The sequence below is a fragment of the Schistocerca cancellata genome, chromosome 5, assembly GCF_023864275.1.
Source record: "Schistocerca cancellata isolate TAMUIC-IGC-003103 chromosome 5, iqSchCanc2.1, whole genome shotgun sequence".
Taxonomy (NCBI): Eukaryota; Metazoa; Arthropoda; class Insecta; order Orthoptera; family Acrididae; genus Schistocerca; species Schistocerca cancellata.
Genome location: NC_064630.1, coordinates 358,665,652 through 358,679,320, shown reverse-complemented (window position 1 = coordinate 358,679,320; position 13,669 = coordinate 358,665,652). Strand labels below are relative to the sequence as shown.

Sequence of the window (13,669 nt, the reverse complement as noted above, 5' to 3'; positions counted from 1 at the left end):
CACAGTCCCTTTGACTGCTCAGAGATGTCACTAAACCCGCCCAAAGATGTAAACAACAATGCATGAGCAGCGCCTATTAGACGGAGGGGGTCCGACAGCCGATCAGTTCCGGTCATTCCACCAGGAAGGAGGTACACGGATTGTGTTGTCTGTTGTTCAGCCATGCCTAGACTGTCCATACCGCGGTTCGATCGCCTCCGCATTGTTACTTTGTGCCAGGAATGGGTCTCAACAAGGGAAGTGTCCAGGCGTCTCGGAGTGAACCAAAGCGATGATGTTCAGACGTGGAGGAGATACAGAGATAGGAACTGTCGATGACATGCCTCGCTCAGGCCGCCCGAGGGCTACTACTGCAGTGAATGAATGAATGACCGCTACTTACGAATTATGGTTCGGAGGAACCCTGACAGCAACGTGTTGAATAATGCTTTTCATGGAGCCACAGGACGTCGTGTTACGACTCAAATTATGCACAAGAGGCTGCATGATGCGCAACTTCATTCCCGTCATCCATGGCGAGGTACATTTTCGCGACCACGACACCATGCAGCGCGGTACAGATGACCCAACAACATACCGAATGGATCACTCAGGATTGGCATCACGTTCTCTTCACCGATGAGTGTCGCATACGCCCTCAACCAGACAATCGTCGGAGACGTGTTTGGAGGCAACCCGGTCAGGCTAAACGCATTAGACACACTGTCCAGCGAGTGCAGCAAGATGGAGGCTCCCTGCTGTCTAGGGGTGACATTGTGTGGGACCGACGTGCGCCGCTGATGGGCATTGAAGGCGCCATAACGGCTGTACGATACGTGAATGCCATCCTCCGACCGATAGTGCAACCATATCGGCAGCGTAATGGCGAGGCATTCGTCTTCATGGACGACAATTCGCGCCCCCATCTTGTGGATGACTTCCTTCAGGATAGCGACATCGCTCGACTAGAGTGGCCAGCATGTTCTTCAGACATGAACTCTGTCGAACATGCTTGGTATAGATTGAAAAGGGCTGTTTATGGACGACGTGACCCACCAACCACTCTGAGGTATCTACGCCGAATCGCCGTTGAGTGGGACAATCTGGACCAACAGTGCTTTGATAAACTTGTGGATAGTATGGCACGACGACTGCAGGTATGCATCAATGCAAGAGGACGTGCTACTGGTTATTAGAGGTACCGGTGTGTACAACAGTCTGGACCACCACATCTGAAGGTCTCACTGTATGGTGATACAACATGCAAGGTGCGGTTTTCATGAGCAATAAAAGGGCGGCAATGGTGTTTATGTTGATCTCTGTTCCAATTTTCTGTACAGGTTCCGGAACTCTCGGAAGCGAAGTAATGCAAAAATTTTTTGTGTGTGTATTTAATCCTGCTCAACGAGCGCCAGTTCATCCCAAACACAGGTACTGTACAGAAATACGGAACCACCGCGAGAAATGCATAAATGCATGCTTCAACATGCAGGTTTCGCTGTCGCGTTTGACCTCGAAATTCACCTGTGCAATGTCCTCAATACGTTGCGAGTGTCAGTCGTGTGTAGCTGCGAGCGCGTTATGTCGGAGCTTAGAGAATTCGAACGTGGGAAGACAGTTGGTGGTCGTATGGTGGGTGCTTACGTAACCACGGTAGCTGAAGTGTTTGGTGTTTCAGCAGACACCGTATGAAGATTTATACCGCATACAGAGAAAGCGGAAAAACATAATCTGCTGCGTCAAAACGCGGGCGAAAGTGTGTATTGTGTGATCGTGGTAAACGATAAAAAAAATGTTCAAATGTGTGTGAAATCTTATGAGACTTAACTGCTAAGGTCATCAGTCCCTAAGCTTACACACTAATTAACCTAAATTATCCTAAGGACAAACACACATACCCATGCCCGAGGGAGGACTTGAACCTCCGCCGGGACCAGCCGCACAGTCTATGACAGCAGCGCCTAAGACCGCTCGGCTAATCCCGCGCGGCGGTAAACGATCATTGAATATAATGAAAAGAGGACGGCAGCTGCAAAAGTCACTGCAGAACTGAATGTCGCAATCGCGAACCTGGTCAGCACCAAAACAGCACGAAGGGAGCTCCTCCATAAGCAGGAAACTACAGGCCGAACTGGAATTCGAAAACCACTCATCAGTGATTCAAATGTCCCTAACAAAAAAACTTGGTGCTGAAGTCATAAAACCTAGCCTATGGGGCATGGAAGAAAGTAATTTGGTCGGATGAGAGTTGTTTTGACAGTGTTTTCAACTTACGATAGTGTACGTCGCAAGTGTGTAAAATGTCGGGGGTTCGGTGGTGGTCTGGGCAGCCAAATCGTGGTATTCCACGTGCCCGATGATTACTTTGCAAGATCTAATTACTGCTGAGGATTATGTCACCATAAAGGTGATCAGGGCCATCCCATGGTCCAATGTTTGTTCCAAAAAATGATGCTGTGTTCCAGGATGACAGGGTCCCTGTCCACACAGCTTACATAGTCCAGCATTGGTTTTATGAGCACGAGAATGATTTGTCGCATTTCTCCTGGCTGCCGCGGTCACCAGATCTCACGTTTTTGAACCTTTGTATTCTGCTTTGGAGAGAATGGTACGTGATCGCTATTCACCTACATTATCATCATCTGAATTTGTCACTATTTTGTAGGAAGAATAGTATAAGATTACCGTAAAAAAACCATACACGACCTGTATTTATCAATTTCGAGGCGACTGTAAGATGTGTCGAATACCAACGGGTTTCCTACACCGCATGGCAGTGTGTTGTGTTTGGTGTTTCCATATTTTTGTCCAGTCTGTACTGGTTTGGCAGGCCTTTTCATAACGACCCTGTTAGTGATTCAAGCAGCCATGTTGATAGAGATACTCAATCTGTACAGGAGAAGCAAACAGTCTTATTCTTGTTGGTAGTCTGTGATGGTGCAGCTATTTACCTTCCTACATGAAAGTAATCGTTAAGGACTTTGGCTATCTCTACAGCATCGTGAATGTCGTTACCCAAGTGTAAGAAATGTATAGCGTTTAAGACGGAAAATATAGCTCTGTAATTAATATTGAAATGTATGTTACTGAACATTAGGCGTTGTCTTTAAATATGTTCATTTTTATTTTTCTTGGGACCAAAGATTTGGTAGCGAAGTCGGAGCGTATCAAGCAGACAGACGTTTATTCTCTAACATGGTCTAACGCGGAATCTGTGGAGAGTAACTAGATTCCATAATCTATATGTTCTCGTCGCGTAGCAAATGATCCTGATGCACTCTCTTCTATAAGTAGTCAGTTGTGCTCTGTGCAAAGCACTTACAGTTTTCCGATAATGAAAATTACCTACTGGCGTTCCGCAGCTGCTCTCAGGCTCCAGTTAACAAGAAACCTAATCTTATTACAGCTCCATGATTGCACGACCCAGCTGCGAGGAAGTAACTACGGGCTGTTCAGAGACACCCACGTCGCGTCATTATAGCCTAGAGACTTGGCTTTGCGATGAACACTTATTACTTGTATGCTGGATTAAAATTCACAAATGAAACGTCTCATTCTCTGTTGTACTATACTTACGAAAATCTGACATAATTGCCAAGCCAAGGCTGTAATTCGGCGTTGTATTTCAGTTTCAGTCGTACATGAACAGTTATTTCTGTCCATACCCAAAAAAATGTTCAAATGTGTGTGAAATCTAATGGGAGAAATCTTATGGGACTTATGGGACCGCCACAAATGGCGCAACACATTGATAAAGTTCAGCTCGGCAGCTCCATTTCGTTATGGCTGTTTTTCCGATGTAGTAAGGTACTGTGGCGCTGGTAGTTTCATGTGTACAAGGACTGCAGACATGTATCTGCGAAAAAAATAGGAATTAATTACATAATTTCATTTTTTCGAGATGTTAATTATACACTCCTGGAAATTGAAATAAGAACACCGTGAATTCATTGTCCCAGGAAGGGGGAAACTTTATTGACACATTCCTGGGGTCAGATACATCACATGATCACACTGACAGAACCACAGGCACATAGACACAGGCAACAGAGCATGCACAATGTCGGCACTAGTACAGTGTATATCCACCTTTCGCAGCAATGCAGGCTGCTATTCTCCCATGGAGACGATCGTAGAGATGCTGGATGTAGTCCTGTGGAACGGCTTGCCATGCCATTTCCACCTGGCGCCTCAGTTGGACCAGCGTTCGTGCTGGACGTGCAGACCGCGTGAGACGACGCTTCATCCAGTCCCAAACATGCTCAATGGGGGACAGATCCGGAGATCTTGCTGGCCAGGGTAGTTGACTTACACCTTCTAGAGCACGTTGGGTGGCACGGGATACATGCGGACGTGCATTGTCCTGTTGGAACAGCAAGTTCCCTTGCCGGTCTAGGAATGGTAGAACGATGGGTTCGATGACGGTTTGGATGTACCGTGCACTATTCAGTGTCCCCTCGATGATCACCAGTGGTGTACGGCCAGTGTAGGAGATCGCTCCCCACACCATGATGCCGGGTGTTGGTTCTGTGTGCCTCGGTCGTATGCAGTCCTGATTGTGGCGCTCACCTGCACGGCGCCAAACACGCATACGACCATCATTGGCACCAAGGCAGAAGCGACTCTCATCGCTGAAGACGACACGTCTCCATTCGTCCCTCCATTCACGCCTGTCGCGACACCACTGGAGGCGGGCTGCACGATGTTGGGGCGTGAGCGGAAGACGGCCTAACGGTGTGCGGAACCGTAGCCCAGCTTCATGGAGACGGTTGCGAATGGTCCTCGCCGATACCCCAGGAGCAACAGTGTCCCTAATTTGCTGGGAAGTGGCGGTGCGGTCCCCTACGGCACTGCGTAGGATCCTACGGTCTTGGCGTGCATCCGTGCGTCGCTGCGGTCCGGTCCCAGGTCGACGGGCACTGCACCTTCCGCCGACCACTGGCGACAACATCGATGTACTGTGGAGACCTCACGCCCCACGTGTTGAGCAATTCGGCGGTACGTCCACCCGGCCTCCCGCATGCCCACTATACGCCCTCGCTCAAAGTCCGTCAACTGCACATACGGTTCACGTCCACGCTGTCGCGGCATGCTACCAGTGTTAAAGACTGCGATGGAGCTCCGTATGCCACGGCAAACTGGCTGACCCTGACGGCGGCGGTGCACAAATGCTGCGCAGCTAGCGCCATTCGACGGCCAACACCGCGGTTCTTGGTGTGTCCGCTGTGCCGTGCGTGTGATCATTGCTTGTACAGCCCTCTCGCAGTGTCCGGAGCAAGTATGGTGGGTCTGACACACCGGTGTCAATGTGTTCTTTTTTCCATTTCCAGGAGTGTATTTACATGCCAACTGCTCGTAGATGTACGACAGTGAGCTAATCTTGTTAGAAACTTTTTCAGTATACATTTCTAATTTGAATAGTGTTTGGGCGACACAGTTGTCATGAAGTAATTTGGAAAGAAAAAAGAAAATGACTATACATTAGAAATTGGCCAGTGGCAGAGGCTATCTTCCCGTTGTCGTATAGAGATCGTTGGAGCAGAACGTTTGCGCCATTGGCAAGAGAAGAGGGGGGAGGAGGGGCGGCGAACTGACTGAGGTCTCGAAGAAATGCAAACCAGCGTTTGTCTGAGGCGATTTCCATAAAGAGGGGAATATCTTAAGGAGTTTCGTCGGGTAGCAGTTTGAACAGACTTCCACCAAAGTACAAAAACAAACCTAATCGATATTTTGATTATAACAAGTAAACTAATAAGAAAAACTGTCTGGACGTCGACGTCCACTACCGTCGTCCATTGTTGTAGAAAGAAAGAAAGACGACGTTCTAGGCGACTTCGAACAGCAGTGGTTTCTGATGGTCAACGAGACTGTAATTACGTCCCTCTTTCAAGTTGGTTTCCTGTACATTATTGCTACAATACTACGGTGCAAGTGGGGTACCTCTTGCTGAACAAGATGGGGCTTAGCTTAATCTTCATTTCGACGCACTTCAGTGGCTGTTGTACTTAACCCACGCTGAACAGCGTATACCGCCCTTTACAATAGATTTATTACAGATGCATGAGCAATGGCGGTATGGAGGTGCTGTATAGAAAGCGAAAGATTGCGAAAAGTCTTGCGCTATGGCACCAGAAACGCTGAACGTCTAAAAACACACTCGGTGATTCAGTCCTATATTAAATAATTCTAGCTCGACAAGGGTCACGAGTAAAGAAACTGCGTCGTTGCTATTACGTTCAGCCACTGTGTAGTTACACGTCGACAAACTCTGAAACAAGGCCGTTTCACTTGCGTCATAAAGAGCAATGCAGCTGTGCTGTTGCCACATCTGAGAATCACTTGTTTGTGCAGCAGCCTTGCGCCGACTCAAGAACACGAGAGATATGTTAAACTAGACGTAACAGTTCGTTGAGACGACGTTGCCGCTTTCCTCGGATTCAATCCAACACGTACTCGTATTCACAAGTACTTTACTGGTTATAGAAATCAGCTGATATTTTGTATACATATTGATTTCTTAAAGTTTAAACGAAATGAAAAGTGAATTAATTCGTGATGTTACACTGAAGCGCCAAAGAAACTGGTATAGGCATGCGTATTCAAATACAGAGATACGTAAACAGGCACAATACGACGCTGCGGTCGGCTACGTCTATTTAAGACAACAAGTGTCTCCCGCAGTTGTTGGATCAGTTACTGCTGCTACAATGGTAGGACATCGAAGATTTAAATGAGTTTGAGCGTGGTGTTATAGTCGGCGCACGAGCGATGGGACACAGAATCTCCGAGGTAGCAATGAAGTGGAGATTCTCCCGTACGACTAGTACACGAGTGTACCGTGAATATCAGGAATCCGGTAAAACATCAAATCTCAGACATCGCTGCGGCCGGAAAAAGATTCTGCAAGAATGGGACCAACAACGACTGAAGAATATCGTTCAACCTGACAGAAGTGCTGGGCCATCAAAAAGTGTCAGCGTGCGAACCATTTAACGAAACATCATCGATATGAGCTTTCGAAACCGAAGTCCCACTCGTGTACCCTTGATGACTGCACGACACAAAGCATTATGCTTTCTCTGGGCCTGTGAACACCGACATTGGATTGTTGATGGCTGGAAACATATTGGCTGATCGGACGAGTCTCGTTTCAAATTGTATCGATCGGATGGACGTATACGGATATGGAGACAACTTCATGAATCCATGCAGCCAACATGTCATCAGGGGACTGTTCAAGCTGGTGGATGCTCTGTATTGGTGTGGGGCGTGTGCAGTTGGAGTGATAGGGGACCCCTGATACGTCTAGATACGACTGACAAGTGACACGTACTTAAGTATCGTGTCTGATCACTTGCATCCGTTCATGTCCATTGTGCATTCCGTCGGACTTGGGCAGTTTCCCAATTGCTACAGAGTGCCTTGAGGAACACACTTCTAAGTTTAACACTTCCGCTGGCCACCAAACTCCCAGACATGAATATCATTGAGCACGTCTGGTATGCCTTGCAAAGTGGTGTTCAGAAGAGATCTCCACCCCCCTCGTACTCTTACAGATTTATGGACAGCCCTGCAGGATTCTTGGCGTCAATTCCCTACATCAGACATTGAGTCCATGCCACATCCTGTTGCGGCACTTCGGCATGCTCACTGGGGCCCTACACAATATTAGTCAGATGTACCAGTTTTTTTGGCTTTTCAGCGTGTATCATCAATAATGAATATATCCTGCTTAATGTCCATCTCCATTCAGGTTGTCGTATACTCTAAATATTGCCAAGAGCAGGGGCAGTCAACTTTTTTACCTACTGTCTAGTTTCGAATCTTTTTACAACTGAAATTTTCCTAGCAGCCACACGTTCCGCAGTCGTGGCGATTTAGAAAGTAAGGAAGTAACTTTATAAAATTATAAAACAGAGTTAAAACAATTAAAAGCATATATTAATAATTACTTACCAGATGGGCCCGTACTTCATGTCAAAATTATATGAAACTTAATTAAAAATCTTCAAAACCCATACCATCTACCGTCCACCAAGAAAACTAAACGCCCACCAGTGGGCGATAGTGACCAGGCTGAACATCATTAGCCTAGAGGAAAAAGAAATCTTAGAGCACTCCTTTGCAGATTTTTCTGACTACTGCTGTCGAAACTGTTACAACCCCATAGTAGCACCAATTTGAGAACCAATCACCCAGCCAGCTGTAGGGGAACGTAAGACATTGTCGAAGAAGCAGTCTTTTGCAAAAAGTGTGTTACTGTTAGTATTGCCATACACACTGACTAGGAGTTTTCCTACATCTGAAAGATGAATTATATTCACATTTCGCGCCTGTCGGGTTAATGGCGCTAGTAGCACCACTATGAGGCTGCAAATCGGGTTTATTCTAGATACACGCAGTAACAGTAGGCGACGAAGACGCCATTATCAACACCTCATGAGTTTGAACGAGGTCGTGTAATAGGGCTGCGAGAAGCTGCATGTTTCTTTTCCGATACCGCAGTAAGACTTGGCGGGAGTGTAGCCACTGTACATGATTGCTGGCAGGGGTGGTCACGAGAATGTACAGTCACTAGATAACAGGGTTTCGGACGGTCGCGTTGTACTACCGGAAGGGAAGACGATCCGAGTTCGGCGTATGGCTCCGGCATATCGTACTGCATCTGCAGCAGCAATTCGAGAAGCGGTTGACACCACAGTGTCACAACTAACTCTTACAAATCGGTTACTGTACGGTAGCTCCGAGCCACACGCCCTGTAGCGTGCATTCCTACGAACCCAAATCACCACTTTTTGCTTCCAGTGGTGACAAGTGAGAGCTCACTGAAGGGCAGGGTGTAGGTATGTTGTGTTTACTGATGAAAGATGGTTGTGCCCCGGTGCCAATGACGGGCGTGTGTTGTTTAGGAGAGGCCAGTTGAGGGCCTGCAACCAACATGTCTGCGTGCTAGACACGTTGGACCTACAGCTGGAGGTTTGGTACGTCAGTCTGGTGATTCGACCTGTCGTGCTGCCATTCGTGAATAGCATTTCAGGGAGTTCTCCAACAGGATAACGCTCGCCCACATACCGCTGCTGTAACCCAACGTGCTCTACAGAGTGTCGACATATTGCGGTGGCCTGCTAGATTACCAGATTTGTCTCCAATCGATCGCGTATGGGACGTCATCGGACAACTCCAGCGTCATCCACAATCAGCATTAACCGTTCCTGTGTTGACCAAGTGCAACAGGCATGGAACCCCATCCAAAAACTGGCATCCGTCACCTGTGCAACACAATGCATGCACGTTTGCATGTTCAGAATGGTTCAAATGGCTCCGAGCATTATGGGACTTAACATCTGTGGTCATCAGTCCCCTAGAACTTAGAACTACTTAAACCTAACTAACCTAAGGACATCACACACATCCATGCCCGAGGCAGGATTCGACCTGCGACCGTAGCGGTCGCGCGGTTCCATACTGAAGCGCCTAGAACCGCTCGGCCACTCCGGCCGGCTCGTTTCCATGTATTCAACAGTCTAGCGGTTACACCGGTTATTAATATACAACATTTCATATTTGCAAGAGCTTATTTCGCGTTTGCATTAACCTGTGATCTTCCACTCTTAATCACCTAAATATATTACTTTGACATATTCCCAAAATTTCATTACTCTACATTAATTATTTTTTGGTTTTGCGATTTTTCAGTCATTGTGTGTTCTTCTATTTATTTCATAGATTCTGACATGCAAGCAGCATTATTTGGATGATGAATATCTTGCGTTATATTGTTCCAGGGCCTCCGACGTCGAGAGTGCCTGTCTCATCGGAGCTGCAGGTAAGGGCGCTAGGTTCCAATATCGTATTGAAGCTTTCTTGAACAAACTGCTGTGGAGTACAGTCCTAATTGATAATCAACTAAAAAGTTCATATTATACTAATACAATAATATTGTTGTTGTAACAGGTTGTTCAACAATAATTTGTAAGCCAACCTTCTGTCAAACGATACCTTTTTAAAATGTTTCCATTACGAGTAGGAACTACTCGCTAAGCTGTTACTGAAGTTACCGTTGCTGTGCTCCCATGAGTGAAGTAGTGCTTTTTTTTACGTAGTTCGAAATACAGATCTTTCCAGTCGAGCTTATGGGTATTTAGAGGGCTTGTGTTGTAGTACTCAGTCGGAAGACTGGTTTGAAGCAGCTCTCCAAGCTGCTCTATCCTGCGTGATTCTCTTCATCTTCGAATAACTGTTGCAACTTACATGAATTTGAATCTGTTTACTGCATTCATTCCTAGGTCTTCCTTTACAATTTTCACCTCACACACTTCCCGCGATTAACACATTGACCATCCTCTGGTGCCTCGGGCTGCATCGTTTCAGCCAGTCCCTTCTTTCAGTGATGTTGTGCCGCTTTTTCCCCTGCAGTTGTGTTCAATTTCTCCTCATTTGTTTTTCGATTTACCCATCTAATCTTCAGCATTCTTCCTCAGCACCACATTTCAAAAGCTTCTTTTCTCTCCTTGTCGCCCAAGTTTCCCTTCCGTGCAAGGCTACACTCCAGACAGTTACATTCAGAAAATACTTCAAAACACTTCAGTTATTTGTTAACTAATTCCTTTTTTTGGAAATGTTTACCTTGCTATAGCCCGTTCGTATTTTATAGTCTATCTACCTAGGCTATCAGTTATTCTGGTGGCAAAATACCGAAACTTATCTATTACTTAGTATCTCGTGTCATAATCTAATTCCCCCAGTATCTCCCGATTTAATTCTGCTAAATTTCTTGATCCTTGTTTTAATTTGATTGAAATTCATCTTAAAATCTGTTTTCAAGGTACTGACCATTCCGTCTTCCAAGACGTTTGCTGTCTGTGACAGACTTGCAGTATCATCGGCAATTTGCAGAATCTTAATTTCTTTCTACTTGAATTTTTAATTACCTTTCGGAATGACTTCTTGGTTTCGTTCACATGTTGCTCAATATACAGACTGAAAACATTGGAGGTAGACAACCACCATAGTCTCACTCCCGTCTCAATCACTGTTTCCTCTTTTGTGTCCTTCGATTCTTTCAACTACAGTCTGGAGTCTGTATAAGTTGCAGATAACGTTTGTCTTTCTGTATTTGAGAATTGCTTTCTACAAAATTCCAGAGGATGTAGTCCAGTTCACTCTGGAAAACCTGTCTCTGAATCTACAGAAGCAGTAAACGTAGGTTTGCCTTTCTCAGTCTACTTCTAGGATAAGTCACAGAGTCTATATTGCCTCACATGGTCATTTTCTATTAACCCAAAGTGATCTTCCCCTAAGTCGGCTTCTACCAGCTTTTCCATTCTTCTGTAAATAATTCGTGTCAATATTTTAGTCTTGACCTATTAAACTGATGTTTCGGTAGAATTCACACATATCAGCAATTGCATTCTTCGGATCTGGAATCGTAATATACTTTCTGAAGTCTAACGGTATTAATACTGCGTCATATATCTAGCACACCAAGTGAATAGTTCTGTCACGGTTGGCTCTTCGAAAAATGTCAATAATTCTCAGGGAATGTCGTCAACTCCAGGGGCCACGTTTCCACTTAGTCTTTAAGTGCTCTATCAAGCTCTTCTCGCAGTATATATCCCGTCTCATTTTCACCCGATTCTTCTTCTCTTTTTATAATGTTGTTCTCAAATTCGCTCCCTTATGTAGGCCCCAAGGAGAAAATACAAAAATGCAGTAAATGAAGCAGGCAAAAAGGAATACAAACGTCTCAAAAATTAGATCGACAGGAAGTGCAAAATGGCTAAGCAGGGATGGCTAGAGGACAAATGTAAGGATGTTGAGGCTTATCTCACGAGGGGTAAGATAGATACTACCTACAGGAAAATTAAAGAGACCTTTGGAGAAAGGAGAACCACTTGTATGAATATCAAGAGCTCAGATGGAAACCCAGTTCTAAGCAAAGAAGGGAAATCAGAAAGGTGGAAGGAGTATATAGAGGGTCAATACAAGGGCGATGTACTTGAGGACAATATTATGGAAATGGAAGAGGATGTAGATGAAATGGGAGATACGATACTGCGTGAAGAGTTTGACAGAGCACTGAAAGACCTGAGTCGAAACAAGGCCCCCGGAGTAGACAACATTCCATTGGAACTACTGGCGGCCTTGGGAGAGCCAGTCCTGACAAAACTCTACCATCTGGTGAGCAAGATGTATGAAACAGGCGAAATACCCTCAGACTTCAAGAAGAATATAATAATTCCAATCCCAAAGAAAGCAGGTGTTGACAGATATGTAAATTACCGAACTATCAGTTTAATAAGCCACAGCTGCAAAATACTAACACGAATTCTTTACAGACGAATGGAAAAACTAGTAGAAGCCGACCTCGGGGAAGATCAGTTTGGATTCCGTAGAAATACTGGAACACGTGAGGCAATACTGACCTTACGACTTATCTTAGAAGAAAGATTAAGCAAAAGTAGACTTAGAGAAAGCTTTTGACAATGTTGACTGGAATACTCTCTTTCAAATTCTAAAGGTGGCAGGGGTAAAATACAGGGAGCGAAAGGCTATTTACAATTTGTACAGAAACCAGATGGCAGTTACAGGAGTCGAGGGACATGAAAGAGAAGCAGTGGTTGAGAAGGGAGTGAGACAGGGTTGTAGCATCTCCCCGATGTTATTCAATCTGTATATTGAGCAAGCAGTAAAGGAAACAAAAGAAAAATTCGGAGTAGGTATTAAAATTCATGGAGAAGAAATAAAAACTTTGAGGTTCGCCGATGACATTGTAATTCTGTCAGAGACAGCAAAGGACTTCGAAGAGCAGTTGAACGGAATGGATGGTGTCTTGAAGGGAGGATATAAGATGAACATCAACGAAAGCAAAACGAGGATAATGGAATGTAGTCGAATTAAGTCGATTGATGTTGAGGGTATTAGATTAGGTAATGAGACACTTAAAGTAGTAAATGAGTTTTGCTATTTGGGGAGCAAAATAACTGATGATGGTCGAAGTAGAGAGGATATAAAATGTAGACTGGCAATGGCAAGGAAAGCGTTTCTGAAGAAGAGAAATTTGTTAACATCGAGTATAGATTTAAGTGTCAGGAAGTCATTTCTGAAAGTATTTGTATGGAGTGTAGCCATGTATGGAAGTGAAACATGGACGGTAAATAGTTTGGACAAGAAGAGAATAGAAGCTTTCGAAATGTGGTGCTACAGAAGAATGCTGAAGATTAGATGGGTAGACCACATAACTAATGAGGAGGTATTGAATAGGATTGGGGAGAAGCGAAGTTTGTGGCACAACTTGACCAGAAGAAGGGATCGGTTGGTTGGACATGTTCTGAGGCATCAAGGGATCACCAATTTAGTATTGGAGGGCAGTGTGGAGGGTAAAAATCGTAGGGGGAGACCAAGAGATGAATACACTAAGCAGATTCAGAAGGATGTAGATTGCAGTAGGTACTGGGAGATGAAGCAGCTTGCACAGGATAGAGTAGCATGGAGAGCTGCATCAAACCAGTCTCAGGACTGAAGACCACAACAACAACACGTAGGCCCCCTATATATTCCTTCCGCCTTCCAGCTTTTCCTTTTTGCTGCGAACTGGCTTGCCATCGCAACTCTTAATATTCATACAGTTGCTTCACTTCTCTCCTAGACGTCTTTTATTTTCCTGTAGGCGGTATGTATCTTTCCAATA

At 45.2% G+C, this 13,669-nt stretch overlaps 1 protein-coding gene across 4 annotated transcripts in view; it reads left to right on the top strand.

Annotated features, from left to right (window-relative positions):
- The window catches only part of LOC126187507 (protein spire), an 806,238-nt gene that overhangs the window by 101,002 nt on the left and 691,567 nt on the right, over positions 1-13,669 (top strand). For all 4 annotated transcript variants that reach the window (XM_049928627.1, XM_049928629.1, XM_049928628.1 and 1 more), the window contains exon 2: positions 9,765-9,805. In XM_049928627.1, coding sequence (XP_049784584.1) covers positions 9,765-9,805 — 41 coding nt within the window. The remainder of the gene's footprint in view (positions 1-9,764; positions 9,806-13,669) is intronic.